We start from the raw sequence: 13,843 nt of genomic DNA, 5'->3' as shown, positions 1-13,843 counted from the left end.
ACTTGTTTAAAATAGATTTAAAGTATTTGAAGAAAATTAATACTTCTTTTAGTAACTTATTCTATCAATCTCAATTAAAACAAATTATACAATAATTGTATTCCTAACCAAGTACTTCTTAGAGTTGTTGTGAAACTCAAGAAATATATAAAATTTAAGAAATTAAAAAAATAACTTCAAGGTAAAATGCAAACAAAGAACTGAATCCTGCTGAATAGCAAAAGGATCACAGACTTTTTTAAAAGATGATTTCAGCTCATCTAAGAAATATCAGAGAGTACAAACAGTGGGCAATATCAAGATCAGAAAAAGGACATAAAAAGTCAGGTAAGTAATATGAAAGCTATGAAGTATTTCTAAAAGACATTAAATTTTATATGAAAGTCACAGAATTTATGAGTTGACAGTACACCATCTTCTTTTAAACATTAAATTCTCCTACTATCTTTTACCTAATTCCTAATTATCATCAGTACCTTTCCTTGCTCTTGATGTCTTAGATGCAAAACTTTAGTCTTTTGTTATACAATCACTATGGCCTACAGATTAATTTTGGTGTTGTCTATTAGAGTTGTCCCTTCTTTACTATGTTCAGGTACTACCCTTGGCCTAGCTGTACTTACTTTATATCTGGATAACTCTATCAGTCTCTCTATAGTCTCCCTAATTTGAAGTCTCCATATACAATATACAACAGTATAATAACTTTTCTTAAAGTATACTTTCGTCATGTTATTCCCACATAAAGACCTACAGTAATTTCTTAGTTCTGTAATAATATTAATAATAATATTATTTATTAAAGTAAAACTATGTCTCTGGCATTGTGCTAAATTGTTTATATATGTTAGATGATTTAAATCTTTCAAAAACGCACTAAATATAATTATTCCCAATTTATAGATAAGGAAACTAAAACTCAGAGGGGCTGCTGACTAACTTACCAAAGGTCACACAGTTATTAAGTGATAAAGCTAAAAGTTAAACACAGGTCTGTCTATTCAAAGGTTTTAATCACCACCTTAGAACAGTGCTTTGCACAAAGTAGTCATTCAATAAATATTTGTTGTTGTGGGAATTCCCTGGTGGTCCAGTGGTTAGGACTTCACGTTTTCACTGCTGAGGGCCCGAGTTCAATCCCTGGTTGGGGAACTAAGTTCCCACAAGCCACACTGCTTGGTGTGGCCTAAATAAATAAATAAATATTTGTTGAATAAATGAAATGCTATACTAACTTGGTATATTGTTAATAATGAAATGAAATTTTTTATTTTTTTAATTCAGGGCTCATTACACTAAGCAAAATAGCTCGCATATGTTACCTTTTTAATGAATATTTGTTGAGCTGAACTAAATTAAAGGAACTGTATTGGTATGTACCCAATTAATAAGAGCATGAAACAGAGAAAAGTTTTATTATGGCTTTAATATAACCCATATTAATATTCATTCATATTTTATAAAATTATATTTATTTACATTTTTGAATCAGGTAAGCAACAATTATTTAAGTTGATTTTATTAGTTAGCATTTAATTTAGTTGCAAAATACAGAAAGTTTCCACTGGTGGAAAATAATATTGTTGGAACACTAAATATTGTGTGTGAACATGTTGGACATGCACACCAAATTGCTTAGGGTGTATAGATTCCTAAACAGTCTGAACAAAATTCCTTGGAGATAATGTTTTAAAATTTTAATATAGAACAAATGTCACTGTCTAGCAATTTAAAGATATAAGGGACATCAGAGTTCAATAACAAATATAGGGTTGTTATTTGAAACAAAAATGTAGCTCTTGAGAACAATCAGTTCAGTTTTCTAACAGCAGTTATAGTATGTGGTCATAACCATTTTTCCCCCTTTTTACAGAGGTCCCTAGGTACACATTTTTAATGTATCCTAGCAGTTTCCAGTTAATGTTTTATATGTCTGTAGCTTATTTTCTGTTGAAGGAAAACTAGTAAAGGTTGAGTCTAGAAAGGGAAAACAAAGGAAGATCAATATTAACACTCTACAAATATTGACTTAGCAAAGTGGCTTTGTTGTCCTTCTCTCAAAGGAACTGATATTGAATGAATGATTTATAGAAACACCTATGAAAAGTATTTGTTAAACAAAACCAAAAAAATTGCTTGGGAAAGTACATAATTGCATAATCTATTCATCAAGTTCAAAAATTGAAGTCATCATTTTTAAACTGAAGACCATTTAATAATATTCTTATCCATCATTTTCACTTTAAATTTATTAAAACTGGCTTATAGGTAGAAATACTACAATCCACAAAAAACCTCAAAGAATTACTTCATAAACTTTACTTGTTCTCTGTAAACACCAAAAAGTTATTAATAAACTTAATGTCAAATTTGTTTTCAGAAAAAGTCATACCTATTCATTTAAAATACTATACCTTTATTGAGTTTGGCTCAGTTAACTTTGAATTTTGTTTACTATTAGCGCCCATGGTAATTGTGAAAGAAACAGATGTTCTGAATTCTCTAGTTGTCAGTAAAGAACTCCTGGTGTCTCCTGTAACAAGTAATAGTTATTCAGTCTCACATTATGAAAAGTCATTAAGAAGTCTGTTTCTAAACACAGTGTAGTATGAAAGGACTATGTATTCATTTCATTCTCTTTGTTCTTCCTATTGAAATAAACTCAAAAGTTTTACATTTATCAGACTTTAATGGCTCCTAATTTCTGATCTACTAATAAGATTCTTTATTTCAATCTGTCATCTTTTAGCCTGAAATTTTAGTTTTAATAAAATATAATGAGCAAAGCCAAGTTCCATAATAAAATTTTACTTCAATAGATTTTTATAGCTAAGTGAGTCTAGAAACAGTAGCTCACAAAAATTTGTTTTATCACTGATAAGCTAAGATGGAAAGAAAAAGTTATCCGAATACGATCCTTAATTCTTAAACAAGAAAAGTAAATACCTTTATTTGAGAATGATTCCTGATCAGTTTTTCTTATGATTCTGGGTGATGGTTTTGGTCCTGGTGATGGGTCCCTTTCAGGGGACCCTTCCATGTGGCTTCCAAACTGTTGACACCTCAGTTTACTGTCAACCTCCAATTTTTCTAGCGTAGTTTTGAGACATTGTTCATTGGTTGTCATATATAATTTACAAAACTACAGGAAACAAGTACTCCAGTGGGTAAAACATTCAATCATACATTTGGGAGGAGAAAGAAAATGCACATTAGTAGGCAAGGGATAGACTGAGAGATGGAATATATTTCCTATTGAACTAGGTTACTCATTTTATTTTCTTGAATCAGATTGACCACCCTCAAGTGACCTAGTGAAATGCAGCCATGATTCAATAAGGAGGCCATACCCTGAGTGAAAATAAAATGTTACACAAAGAAAAGTGATTTATTATTATTTTTTTATAAGACATGTGCAGACTTGCGTTTGTTCTAAATAATTTTTAGGATTCTTCTACTCAAGAAGAGGCATATTTCAAAGAAGAGTGTGTGTGTGCTTGTGTGTGTGTGTGTGAGCACATGCATGTATTTTAACTTGGTTACATTATTTTTCAGGTAGTCATTCAGATTACAGTTGTGGGACTGGAGAGATTAAATTTCAAGTACAATTAGTACATAATATATAAATATATCATTGTCAATATTTAAAAGATGTGTGCCTTTAAAAATACTTCTCCTATACAGTAAGCAAATTTACATCAGTATGAGCTTATGTACCTTGATGTAGTCAAATTTGCCATCAGCATTTATGTCAGCCAAATTTATTATGGCATTTACCTCTTCTTGAGTCATCTTCTCACCTCTCTGGAAAAAAAAGATTTATTTTAAAGCAACATGCCTATCACTTTGTTATGCATGGGGAGAGTGGAAATTAATTTTAATCTTTTCTACAAGTAAATTTGAATATATGGTTTCATTAAAAATCTCAGAATGAGTATTATGTCAAGCAAAAATGAACCTATTATATGAAATAAAATTTCACAATTTTCACAATTAAATTGTATAAAAGTGTGCTGAATTTCAGTTTACTAAATTTCAACAATATATATCATAGATTCAGTAATAACTACTATTAAATTCAGAGTAACAATACTTTCTCATGCTGTACCAAGAAACAGAATAGTTTCTGAATCTCATTTATACTTTAGTTCTCTTTTACTTATCACATATGAACCTATCACTGATTTACAAAGAGTTCTGGCAGGAAAGAATTGCAAAGGAGCACAAGAGGATTACAACACAGGCTCAATTTTATACTTTATCTTTTATTCATAAAGCACCTTTCATCCAAAAGGATCCTTAAGTACTTTACAAACAACATATATGTGATTCATTTCACCTGCCAGTGAAATAGTTATTTCTGATGTGGACTTTGGTAGCCAAAGCTAGATTCCAAGTTGTTCTGCAAGACATGCATATTACAAAACTGCTTCACAGATCTTACCTTTGTTAGAAGTTTATAAAGATCAGTGTGTAAAATAGAGCCATCATCATTTACATCTAATTGCTTAAATGATTTTAGCAATTCTGCTTTTGAAATAGGTTTTTCCTTTCTTAAAATTAAACAAAAATCGTCAAAATTCAGTTTGGCAGTTTGAGGAGTCCAATACTGATTAATGGTCTTTTGGGATGGATTTCTTCCTGCATGCTGAAGAGCTGCCCAATAAAACAAGTATTATTTGTTACAATAACATTTGGAATTGGTATTTAAGTGTATTTTAAAAAAATCATTATATACTACAATATTATACAAAAGTACGCACATACCAATACATTACCTTTGATGTTGATAATCTAGTGCTATCAATGTATGCCTGACTTTCAAAAATGACAATATACATATATGTTACCAGCTAAAGATTCTCAAATATATTAAAATGCCAGAATTAAATAGATTTTTCCTATTCTGATAGTTGGTTCTCAAATTACATAGTTTAATTAACTGACAATATCTGAGTTACTTCATAAGAATGCCTGGAGAAAAAAAAAAGATTTAAAAACAACCATTCACTTAATTGTTTTGAGGACATAGGAATAAAAAAAAAGCACACATTATTACTTTTTCTGGCTCAACAAATATCTTAACGAAATGAGTAAATCATTAGTTTGAGAATATCGCTGACAACAAGTCATGATATCTAAAATGTTCATCACTGCCAGCTATTAGTTTCAAGAACATGAATCATGTCCCAAATGCCAAATACATGCACAAAATGTATCCTACTTGCAGTTACAGCCCTGCTAAAAATCAAGAATGTCAACAAACTTTGAGAGAACTCTATTATAGAGATGCAATGGTCAAATTACTTTCCATTTTTAACCAGAACATTTAAAAATATAGGACTATTTAAAAATAGTCCTATAACCAGTTATTCATAAGACATTCCTATTTTAAAAGCTATGCCCTTATAACTATGAGAGGCAAAGAATTACAATGTGAGAAAGGCTTTGTGTATTTGCAGGTCATAACACACTAAAATATAATGGTTTTAAACAATTGTAGATATTTTGTACAGTTGAATAGGAGTAACTTGGTAATTTGCAAATAGACTAACCTCTTCATATTAAGGCTTTAATATCTTAACACTATCTAAAATGATTCAATAGTAAGTTTCCTAAGCACCACAGACAAAATTAACAGAATTTTAAAAGGTGTAACTGTCCTGAATTATACTACAAACTTCTTTATAAAACTTTATATTGGATATTCCCAACTATCTTAGGTGAGATTTCACAAGATCTATGCATTGTCAATCACCATTAAAAATTGATAATCTAAAAAAAATTGATAATCTAGATATTCTACAATTTAATGTAATAAGGAATAATATATAAAAAATAATTTAAATAAAGAAATATCCTCAAGGAAATAGAAACCAGATCAAGGCAATAAAATGCAGACATTTGTGAGTCCATTATATTGAACATTCATTGTACACAAGAATAATATGAGGTGATTTTTTTATTTTTAAAGATATAAGCTTCTTGGTTCCTAAGAAGTTTTATAATCTAAATAGTAAGTCCACACCTTAAGTGTAAAGTTGCTACTTGTGGTCAAGATTTATGGTTAATAACATATTAGAAGTTAATGGACTAAGATAAATGTTCCCATCTTCCAGATTATGCCAGTGCATTGTACCTAGATAACATATAAACTGTGGCAAAGAAACAGAAACAAGATCATCAACTAGAGGTGACTCTCAGAGTTACCAAAAGTTACAGCTATACCAATTGCCATCTTCCATTCACCTAGAAAGCATTTGTGGAAATTTGTAACAGTGGAGATAACATGTTTTTTTAAATTTCCACACGTTTATTTTGGAAGTAGACAAAAGCCCTAATACCATGTTGCCCAGGAATAAAAGTACTCTGCCTAGTGTATAAGTGGACAATTCCTTAGTTCATCTATCAAGATAATCACAAAAAGGGCATATGTGTTTTAGGATTCCATCCCCAGTCAGCCTCCTCCCTTTAAAATCTGGGAATACAAGTAGGACCTAAATGAAGTTGTGATTTAAAGTCAAAAGTCCATGTGAAAAAAATGGTATTTTCTGTCCAGCTGTGGAAAAATAGATGTGTAACTCTTTCCCACAAGTGGCAGCTCAAATGCTTGTTGCTATCTTCAATAACAAAATATTTTAAAAATATTTTTAAAATTACTGTTGTCTAAAAGAACAACTTTCTCAGAATAAAATTATTTTTCCCAAAACATGTATTAACTAAACATTCCCATATCTAAGAAATAGGTACAATACTAACCTAACTTTAATCTTTAGTTTTAGAATTAGTTGGAGCTCATTATTAAGTCCAATAACAGTGAAAACACAATGTAATTGTAGATGTTTAAAGGTTTACACCAAAATACTGATCTTCTGCCAGGGTTTACTTTAAGCTTTGACATGAGTTTATAATACCTGTATTATTTGTAAGCTGGGAAAAAAAGGAACTCTAAAGTTCTCTTTGACTTTCCATTTCCAAATAAGATAAAGTACTGCTTTATCCTATTTCAAAATGGAATGTCAAAGCACATGTATGTGCATAAGTGGCAGAAGGTTATAGACGGAAGGCATAAAAGCTTAAGAAAGAGACATCACTGGTTCACACAACCAGTTTTTTAAAATCTAGATTATCTGAAATCAATCATTACAATTTAACAAAGAATATCCCACCATAAAATCAAAAGTTGAAGAGATGAACACTTCATTATTATCCTCCCAGATAATTCTATATGACTGATAACACCTTAGTAATACATACTCATTGATTTAAACTAAATGCCATAGTAGCAGAAAGCATGTTAAACTTTTAAACTTAGTAGATTCATGATCTCAGCCAATATTCAAAAGAATAGAGAGAAAAAACTGAACTTATAGTTTATAATAAAATATAAATTTTAATCTTTTCAATTTTTATATTTCCCAAAATGGGTTTCCTCAAATAGATACCTTATTGCATATAAATCCAAGACACTGTTGCAAGAATATGTCAGATTTTTTATTTCAGGAAACTGCTTCTAAAGTTGGCAAAAAAACTCAGTTTTTCTACTCATAAAGTTATTAGCCTTGATGAAACCAACATGAGTATAGTATTATCTGGTATTGTTGTTTCCCACTTTCTTAAGACTAAAGACCTCCAAGTCATTTGACACACCTAGTAAGGACCAAACTCACTGGTTTGGGGGATATTTGCACCAGAAGATTTAAAATATAATGGAGGGCCTCCCTGGTGGCGCAGTGGTTGAGAGTCCGCCTGCCGATGCAGGGGATACGGGTTCGTGCCCCGGTCTGGGAGGATCCCATATGCCGCGGAGCGGCTGGGCCCGTGAGCCATGGCCACTGGGCCTGCGCATCCGGAGCCTGTGCTCCGCAACGGGGGAGGCCACAACAGTGAGAGGCCCGCATACCGAAAAAAAAAAAAAAAAAAAAATAATGGAAAACACAACCATACAAAATCTATGAGATGCAGAAAAAGCAGTTATTAGAGTAAAGTTCATAGCGATACAGGCCTTCCTCAAAAAACAAGAAAAATCTCAAATAAACAACCTAAAGTACCACTTAAAAGAATTAGAAAAAGAACAAACAAAACCTAAAGTCAGCAGAAGGAAGGAAGAAAGATCAGACAGGAAATAAATAAAACAGAGCTTAAAAAAAAAACAATAGAAAAAGTCAATAAAACCAAAAGCTGGTTCTTTGAAAGGATAAACAAGACTGACAAACCTCTGGCCAGGCTCACCAAGAAGAAGAGAGAACACAAATAAACAAAATAAGAAATGAAAAAGGAGACATAAGAACTGATACTACAGAAAAACAAAAATACCACACGGGAATAGTATGAACAATCATATGCCAACAAATTTGACAATCTAGAAGAAATGGACAAGTTTCTAGAAACATACAGCCCACCAAAATTAAATCAAGAAGAAATAGATAATTTGAACAGATGGATCACTAGAACTGAAATAGAATCTGTAATTTAAAAACTCCCTACCCACAAAAGTCCAGGACCAGATGGCTTTACAGGCAAATTCTACTAAACATACAAAGAAGAACTTATACCAATCCTTCTCAAACTCTTTCAAAAAGTTGAAGAGGAGGGAACACTCCCAAGGTCATTCAATGAAGCCACCATCACCCTGATACCAAAACCAGACAGACACCACCAAAAAAGAAAATTGCAGGCCAATATCTTTGATGAATATAGATGCAAAAATTCTCAACAAAATATTAGCAAGCCAAATCCAACAACGCATAAAAAAGATCATACACCACGACCAAGTGGGATTCATTCCAAGTTCACAAGGATGGCTCAACATATGCAAATCAATCAATTTTGTTTATGATACACCACATAAACAAAAGAAAACTCAAAAACCACATCATCATCTAATAGATGCAAAAAAAGCACTTGACAAAATCCAACATCCATTCATGATAAAAACTCTTACCAAAGTGGGTATAGAGGGAACATATCTCAAAATAGTAAAAGCTATATATGACAAACCCACAGTCAATATAATACTCAATGGTGAAAAATTAAAAGCCTTTCTGTTAAAATCTGGAACAAGACAAGGATGCCCACTCTCACCATTTCTCTTCAACATAGTATTGGGAGTCCTAGCCACAGCAATCAGACAAGAAAAAGAAACAAAAGGTATCCAAGTTGGAAGGGAAGAGGTAAAATTGTCATTATATGCAGATGATATGATACTATAGATAGAACACCCTAAAGACTCCACACAAAAACTACTAGAACTGATAAACAAATTCAGTAAGATAGCAGGATACAAGTTTAACATACAAAAACTGGTTGCATTTCTTTACACCAACAATGAAATATCAGAAAGGAACTGTAAAAAACAATACCTTTTAAAATCACAACCCCAAAAATAAAACATTAGGAATAAACCTCACCAAGGAGGTGAAAGATTTATATGTTGATAACTATAAAGCATTAATGAAGGAAACTGAAGATGATTCAAAGAAATGGAGATATCCCATGCTCTCGGATTGGAAGAATTGATATTGTTAAAATGGCTATACTACCCAAAGCAATCTACAGATTTAATGTGATCCCTATCAAATTCCCAGGACCTTTTCCACAGAACTAGAACAAAGAATCCTAAAATTCATATGGAACCATAAAAGACCCATAATTGCCAAAGCAATGCTGAAGAAAAAAAACAAAGCAGGAGACATAGCCATCCCAGACCTCAGACAGTACTACAAAGCGACAGTAATCAAAACAGTGTGGTACTGGTACAGAAACAGACATATGGACCAATGGAACAGAATGGAGAGCCCAGAAATAAACCCACACACCTATGGTCAATGTATCTTTGGCAAAGGAGGCAAGAATACACAGTGGGAAAAAGACAGTCTCTTCAGCAAGTGGTGTTGCGAAAGTTGGACAGTTGCATGTAAATCAATGAAGTTAACACACTCTTTCACCATACACAAAAATAAACTCAAAATGGCTTAAAGACTTAAACATAAGACATGACTCCATAAAACTCCTAGAAGAGAACACAGGCAAAACATTCTCTGACATAAATTGTACCGATGTTTTCTTAGGTCAGTCTCCCAAGGCAATAGAAATAAAAACAAAAATAAACAAATGGGACCTAATCAAATTTACAAGCTTTTGCACAGCAAAGGAAACCACAAACAAAATGAAAAGACAACTCACAGAATAGGAAAAAATATTTGCAAATGATGCGACTGACAAGGGCTTAATTTCCAAAATATACAAACAGCTCATACAACTAAACAATGAAAAAACAAACCACCCAACTGAAAAATGGGAAGAAGACCTAAAGAGACATTTCTCCAAAGAAGAAATACAAATGGCCAATAGGCACATGAAAAGATGATTCACATCACTAATTATTAGAGAACTTCAAATCAAAACTACAATGAGGTACCACCTCACGCTGGTCAGAATGGCCATCATTAAACAAATAATAAATGTTGGAGAGGGTGTGGAGAAAAGGGAACCCTCCTACACTGTTGGTGGGAACGTAAAGTTTGTGCAGCCACTGTGGAAAACACTACGGAGGTTCCTCAGAGAACTAAAAATAGGGCTTCTCTGGTGGTGCAGTGGTTAAGAATCAACCTGCCAATGCAGGGGACATGGGTTCAAGCCCTGGTCCGGGAAGATCCCACATGCCGCACAGCAACTAAGCCCATGCACCTAACTACTGGGCCTGAACTCTAGAGCCTGCAAGCCACAACTACTGAGCCCACGTGCCACAACTACTGAAGCCTGTGCACCTAGAGCCCATAATCCGCAACAAGAGAAGCCACCGCAATGAGATGCACGCACACTGCAACGAAGAGTAGCTCCCGCTCACTGCAGCTAGACAAAGCCTGCGTACAGCAACAAAGACCCGACGCAGCCAAAAATAAATAAATAAAATAAATAAATTTATTTAAAAAAAAGGAAACTAAAAATAGAATTACCATGTGATCTAGTAATCTCACTTCTGGACATATATCTAGACAAAAACTATAATTCAAAAAGATACATGCACCCTTATGTTCATAGCAGCACTATTCACAGCAGCCAAGATATGAAACAACCTAAATGTCCATCAAAAGGTGAATGGATAAAGAAGATGTGGTACATATAAACAATGGAATACTACTTAACCATAAAAAGAACAAAATAATGCCATTTGCAGCAACATGGATGCAACTAGAGATTATCATACTAAATGAGAAAGAGAAAGACAAATACCATATTATGTCACTTATATGTGGAATCTAAAATATGATACAAATGAACCTACTTATGAAACAGAAACAGAATCACAGACTTAGAGAATACACTGGTGCTTGCTAAGGGGGAGGAGGGTGGGAGAGGGTTGGATTGGGAGTTTGAAATTAGCAGTTGCAAACTGGTATATATAGACTAGATAGAAAACAAGGTCCTACTGTATAGGACAGGGAACTACATTCAATATCCTGTGATAAACCATAATGGAAAATATGAAAAATAATGTATATATATAACTGAGTCACTTAGCTGTACAGCAGTAATAAACACAACATTGTAATTCAACTCTACTTCAATAAAAAATAAACTAAAAAAATATAATGGAAAGAAGCAAAAAAAGATCAACTCTCTCAAACCCTCACCCCTAAAGAACAGGACAAAACCCAGAATTCTTAATTTTCTTTTAAAATTTCACTTATTTTCTAATACTACTCTTTTACAATCATTCAACCATATATATATATATATACATATATATATATATATATATATATATATATATATATATATATTCTCTTTACATTTTCCCCAGTGTAGGTCAAATTCAGACGAGTAATTCAGTTGCCAGAAGTGTTTTAATTCTATCATTATAAATCTTAAAGTACCAACATAAGAATTTATGAATCTTAAAGTACCAATATAAGAATTTTTAAAATATTTTTAAGCAAGTAATTGATGGAAGCTTTAAAAATACTAATCTAGTCTATTTGAACACTGAAAGTTTTATTTTGAACCTCTTAGACTATGTAGCTATATAAAATGGCACAATAGCATAAGGTAGTTCCACTACTCAAGCTTAACTAAGAAATTGGAATGATTCAACAATGTAATTCTAATTGCAGTCTTTCTGATCTATTAACTTTCAACAAATAAGGCAAGCTACTTAAGTTAAAAAAAATTACCTAAGCAAAGTTGATCTTTAGAAATAATGTTATCTAAGCTGCTTTTGAAAACAGTTAAGTAGGCAGCTCTACAATTCATATAAAATATCTCCTCTTCAGTTAGTGGAAATTTCTTTGAGCGAGGACTCTCTGAAAGCGTTGATCTCTGACTGGAGAAAGCTGCATCACTTCCTGGACTGATGGCCATTCTATTAGAAAATAATTTAAAATTTTATTTTAGTCGGTGTTAATCCTAAAATTCAAGTGTCACTTTACCTTTCAAACTGGGGCGGGGGGGAATCAAGACATCAAGGTTTTTATATGTGGAAAAAAGATGTACATTATAATATGCATACAGTTATATTATCATATGTTAAGCTAGAATAAGCCTTTGGCAGTTGCTTTCTAAATATATATATATATAAGAGACAAAAGAACAAAGCCAAAACAAAGGTGTAACATAAATACAAAAGAAGAATCACAGGGCAAAGGAAAAGCATACATCTATTCTCTCAGAATTAGAGGACAGTCAATTGAGACTCTTCATAGGGTTGTAATGAGGATTAAGTAAATTAACACATGTGAAGCATATAGAACAGTGCCTGGCACATAATAAGCGCTAAATAAACTGTAGATAGAGTGAATCGCCACCATAATGAGAATTTGACTATAATGTGATTGGCAGTTGGCATCCATCTCCACAGCAGCATCAACCAGGTCATTTCACTAACATCTCAGTAATTCAGCCCCACATTTTAAATGACTGAATTTTAAAAATCCAGTCATTTATAGCATTATCCTGAGGTTTTACTGTGTTCCATTACTACCAATAATGTTAATAATAATAATTTTGGGGGTTTATATAGCACCTCTGCTCATAAGAGCTTAAAGAACTGTCATACATCTTGATTTATACCTACTACAGTGGTCAGATATTTTTTGCCCGTTTTACAGATAAGGAAATTGAGAGACAGAGATGTCATCCAGCTAATAGTAAGTAGCAAAAGGCAGTAAATTTCGATAACAGTTGCTTCTTTTTTTAATGTGAATGAAGGCTTCTTGTACAACAGTTACTATGAGGCCCTAAATTGTGCTGGAGGTCTAACAGCTTCCAACCTTATTTTACCAAGCTCTGACTTCTAAAAATACATTCCAACCTAATAAACTGAATATTTCAAGTTTAACAATAAGACGACACAGGTAGGGTCCCCTTCAGGACTCACTGGATTCTTACTCAGGAGGCCTAAATCACTTGCACCTTCTTGAAATATATAGGTCTTTTACACTTGGGAAAGAAAGATAATAATCGCTTATCATGGATAAAGTACCCTATTTATAATACACAGACCGCCTGCCTGACACTTTCATCTTACACCAGATTTAGAAGGACCCCACAGGGATGTGGTGTCACAGTCTGGTTACTGAAAATTGGTATCGCTATAATTAAGCATCACAGTTTTAAACACATATGCATGCACGCATCTCCTCACAAATGTGAAAGAAAACTATTCCAATAAGGAAGGGAGAATGAACGTTCGTTTTGCAGTCAGCAATTTAAAAATGTAAATATATTTTTAAGAGTGTCCTCAAATGTTCTTTCCAAATAAGGTGACTCCCTCACGTGGAAATCCCATGGCTGAAATGTTCCAAAATGCTATTTTTTCCCTCCCTGTAACGAGAGACTAAAC

General features: G+C 32.8%; 1 protein-coding gene across 3 annotated transcripts in view; it reads right to left on the bottom strand.

Moving 5' to 3' along the window:
- EFCAB7 (EF-hand calcium binding domain 7) overlaps positions 1–13,843 on the bottom strand; it is a gene marked incomplete at its 3' end in the record, with an annotated part of 49,707 nt that overhangs the window by 35,330 nt on the left and 534 nt on the right. For all 3 annotated transcript variants that reach the window (XM_082615153.1, XM_082615151.1, XM_082615152.1), the window contains exons 2-6: positions 12,177–12,364; positions 4,445–4,656; positions 3,718–3,804; positions 2,947–3,142; positions 2,415–2,533 (exon numbers count right to left, since the gene is read on the bottom strand). In XM_082615153.1, coding sequence (XP_082471279.1) covers positions 2,415–2,533; positions 2,947–3,142; positions 3,718–3,804; positions 4,445–4,656; positions 12,177–12,363 — 801 coding nt within the window. In that variant the 5' untranslated portion in view covers position 12,364. The remainder of the gene's footprint in view (positions 1–2,414; positions 2,534–2,946; positions 3,143–3,717; positions 3,805–4,444; positions 4,657–12,176; positions 12,365–13,843) is intronic.

Source organism: Mesoplodon mirus, assembly GCF_964341445.2.
Source record: "Mesoplodon mirus genome assembly, chromosome: 3".
Classification (NCBI taxonomy): domain Eukaryota; kingdom Metazoa; phylum Chordata; class Mammalia; order Artiodactyla; family Ziphiidae; genus Mesoplodon; species Mesoplodon mirus.
Note: the sequence above shows the minus strand (reverse complement) of the source record. Positions and strands in the feature narration are given on the sequence as shown.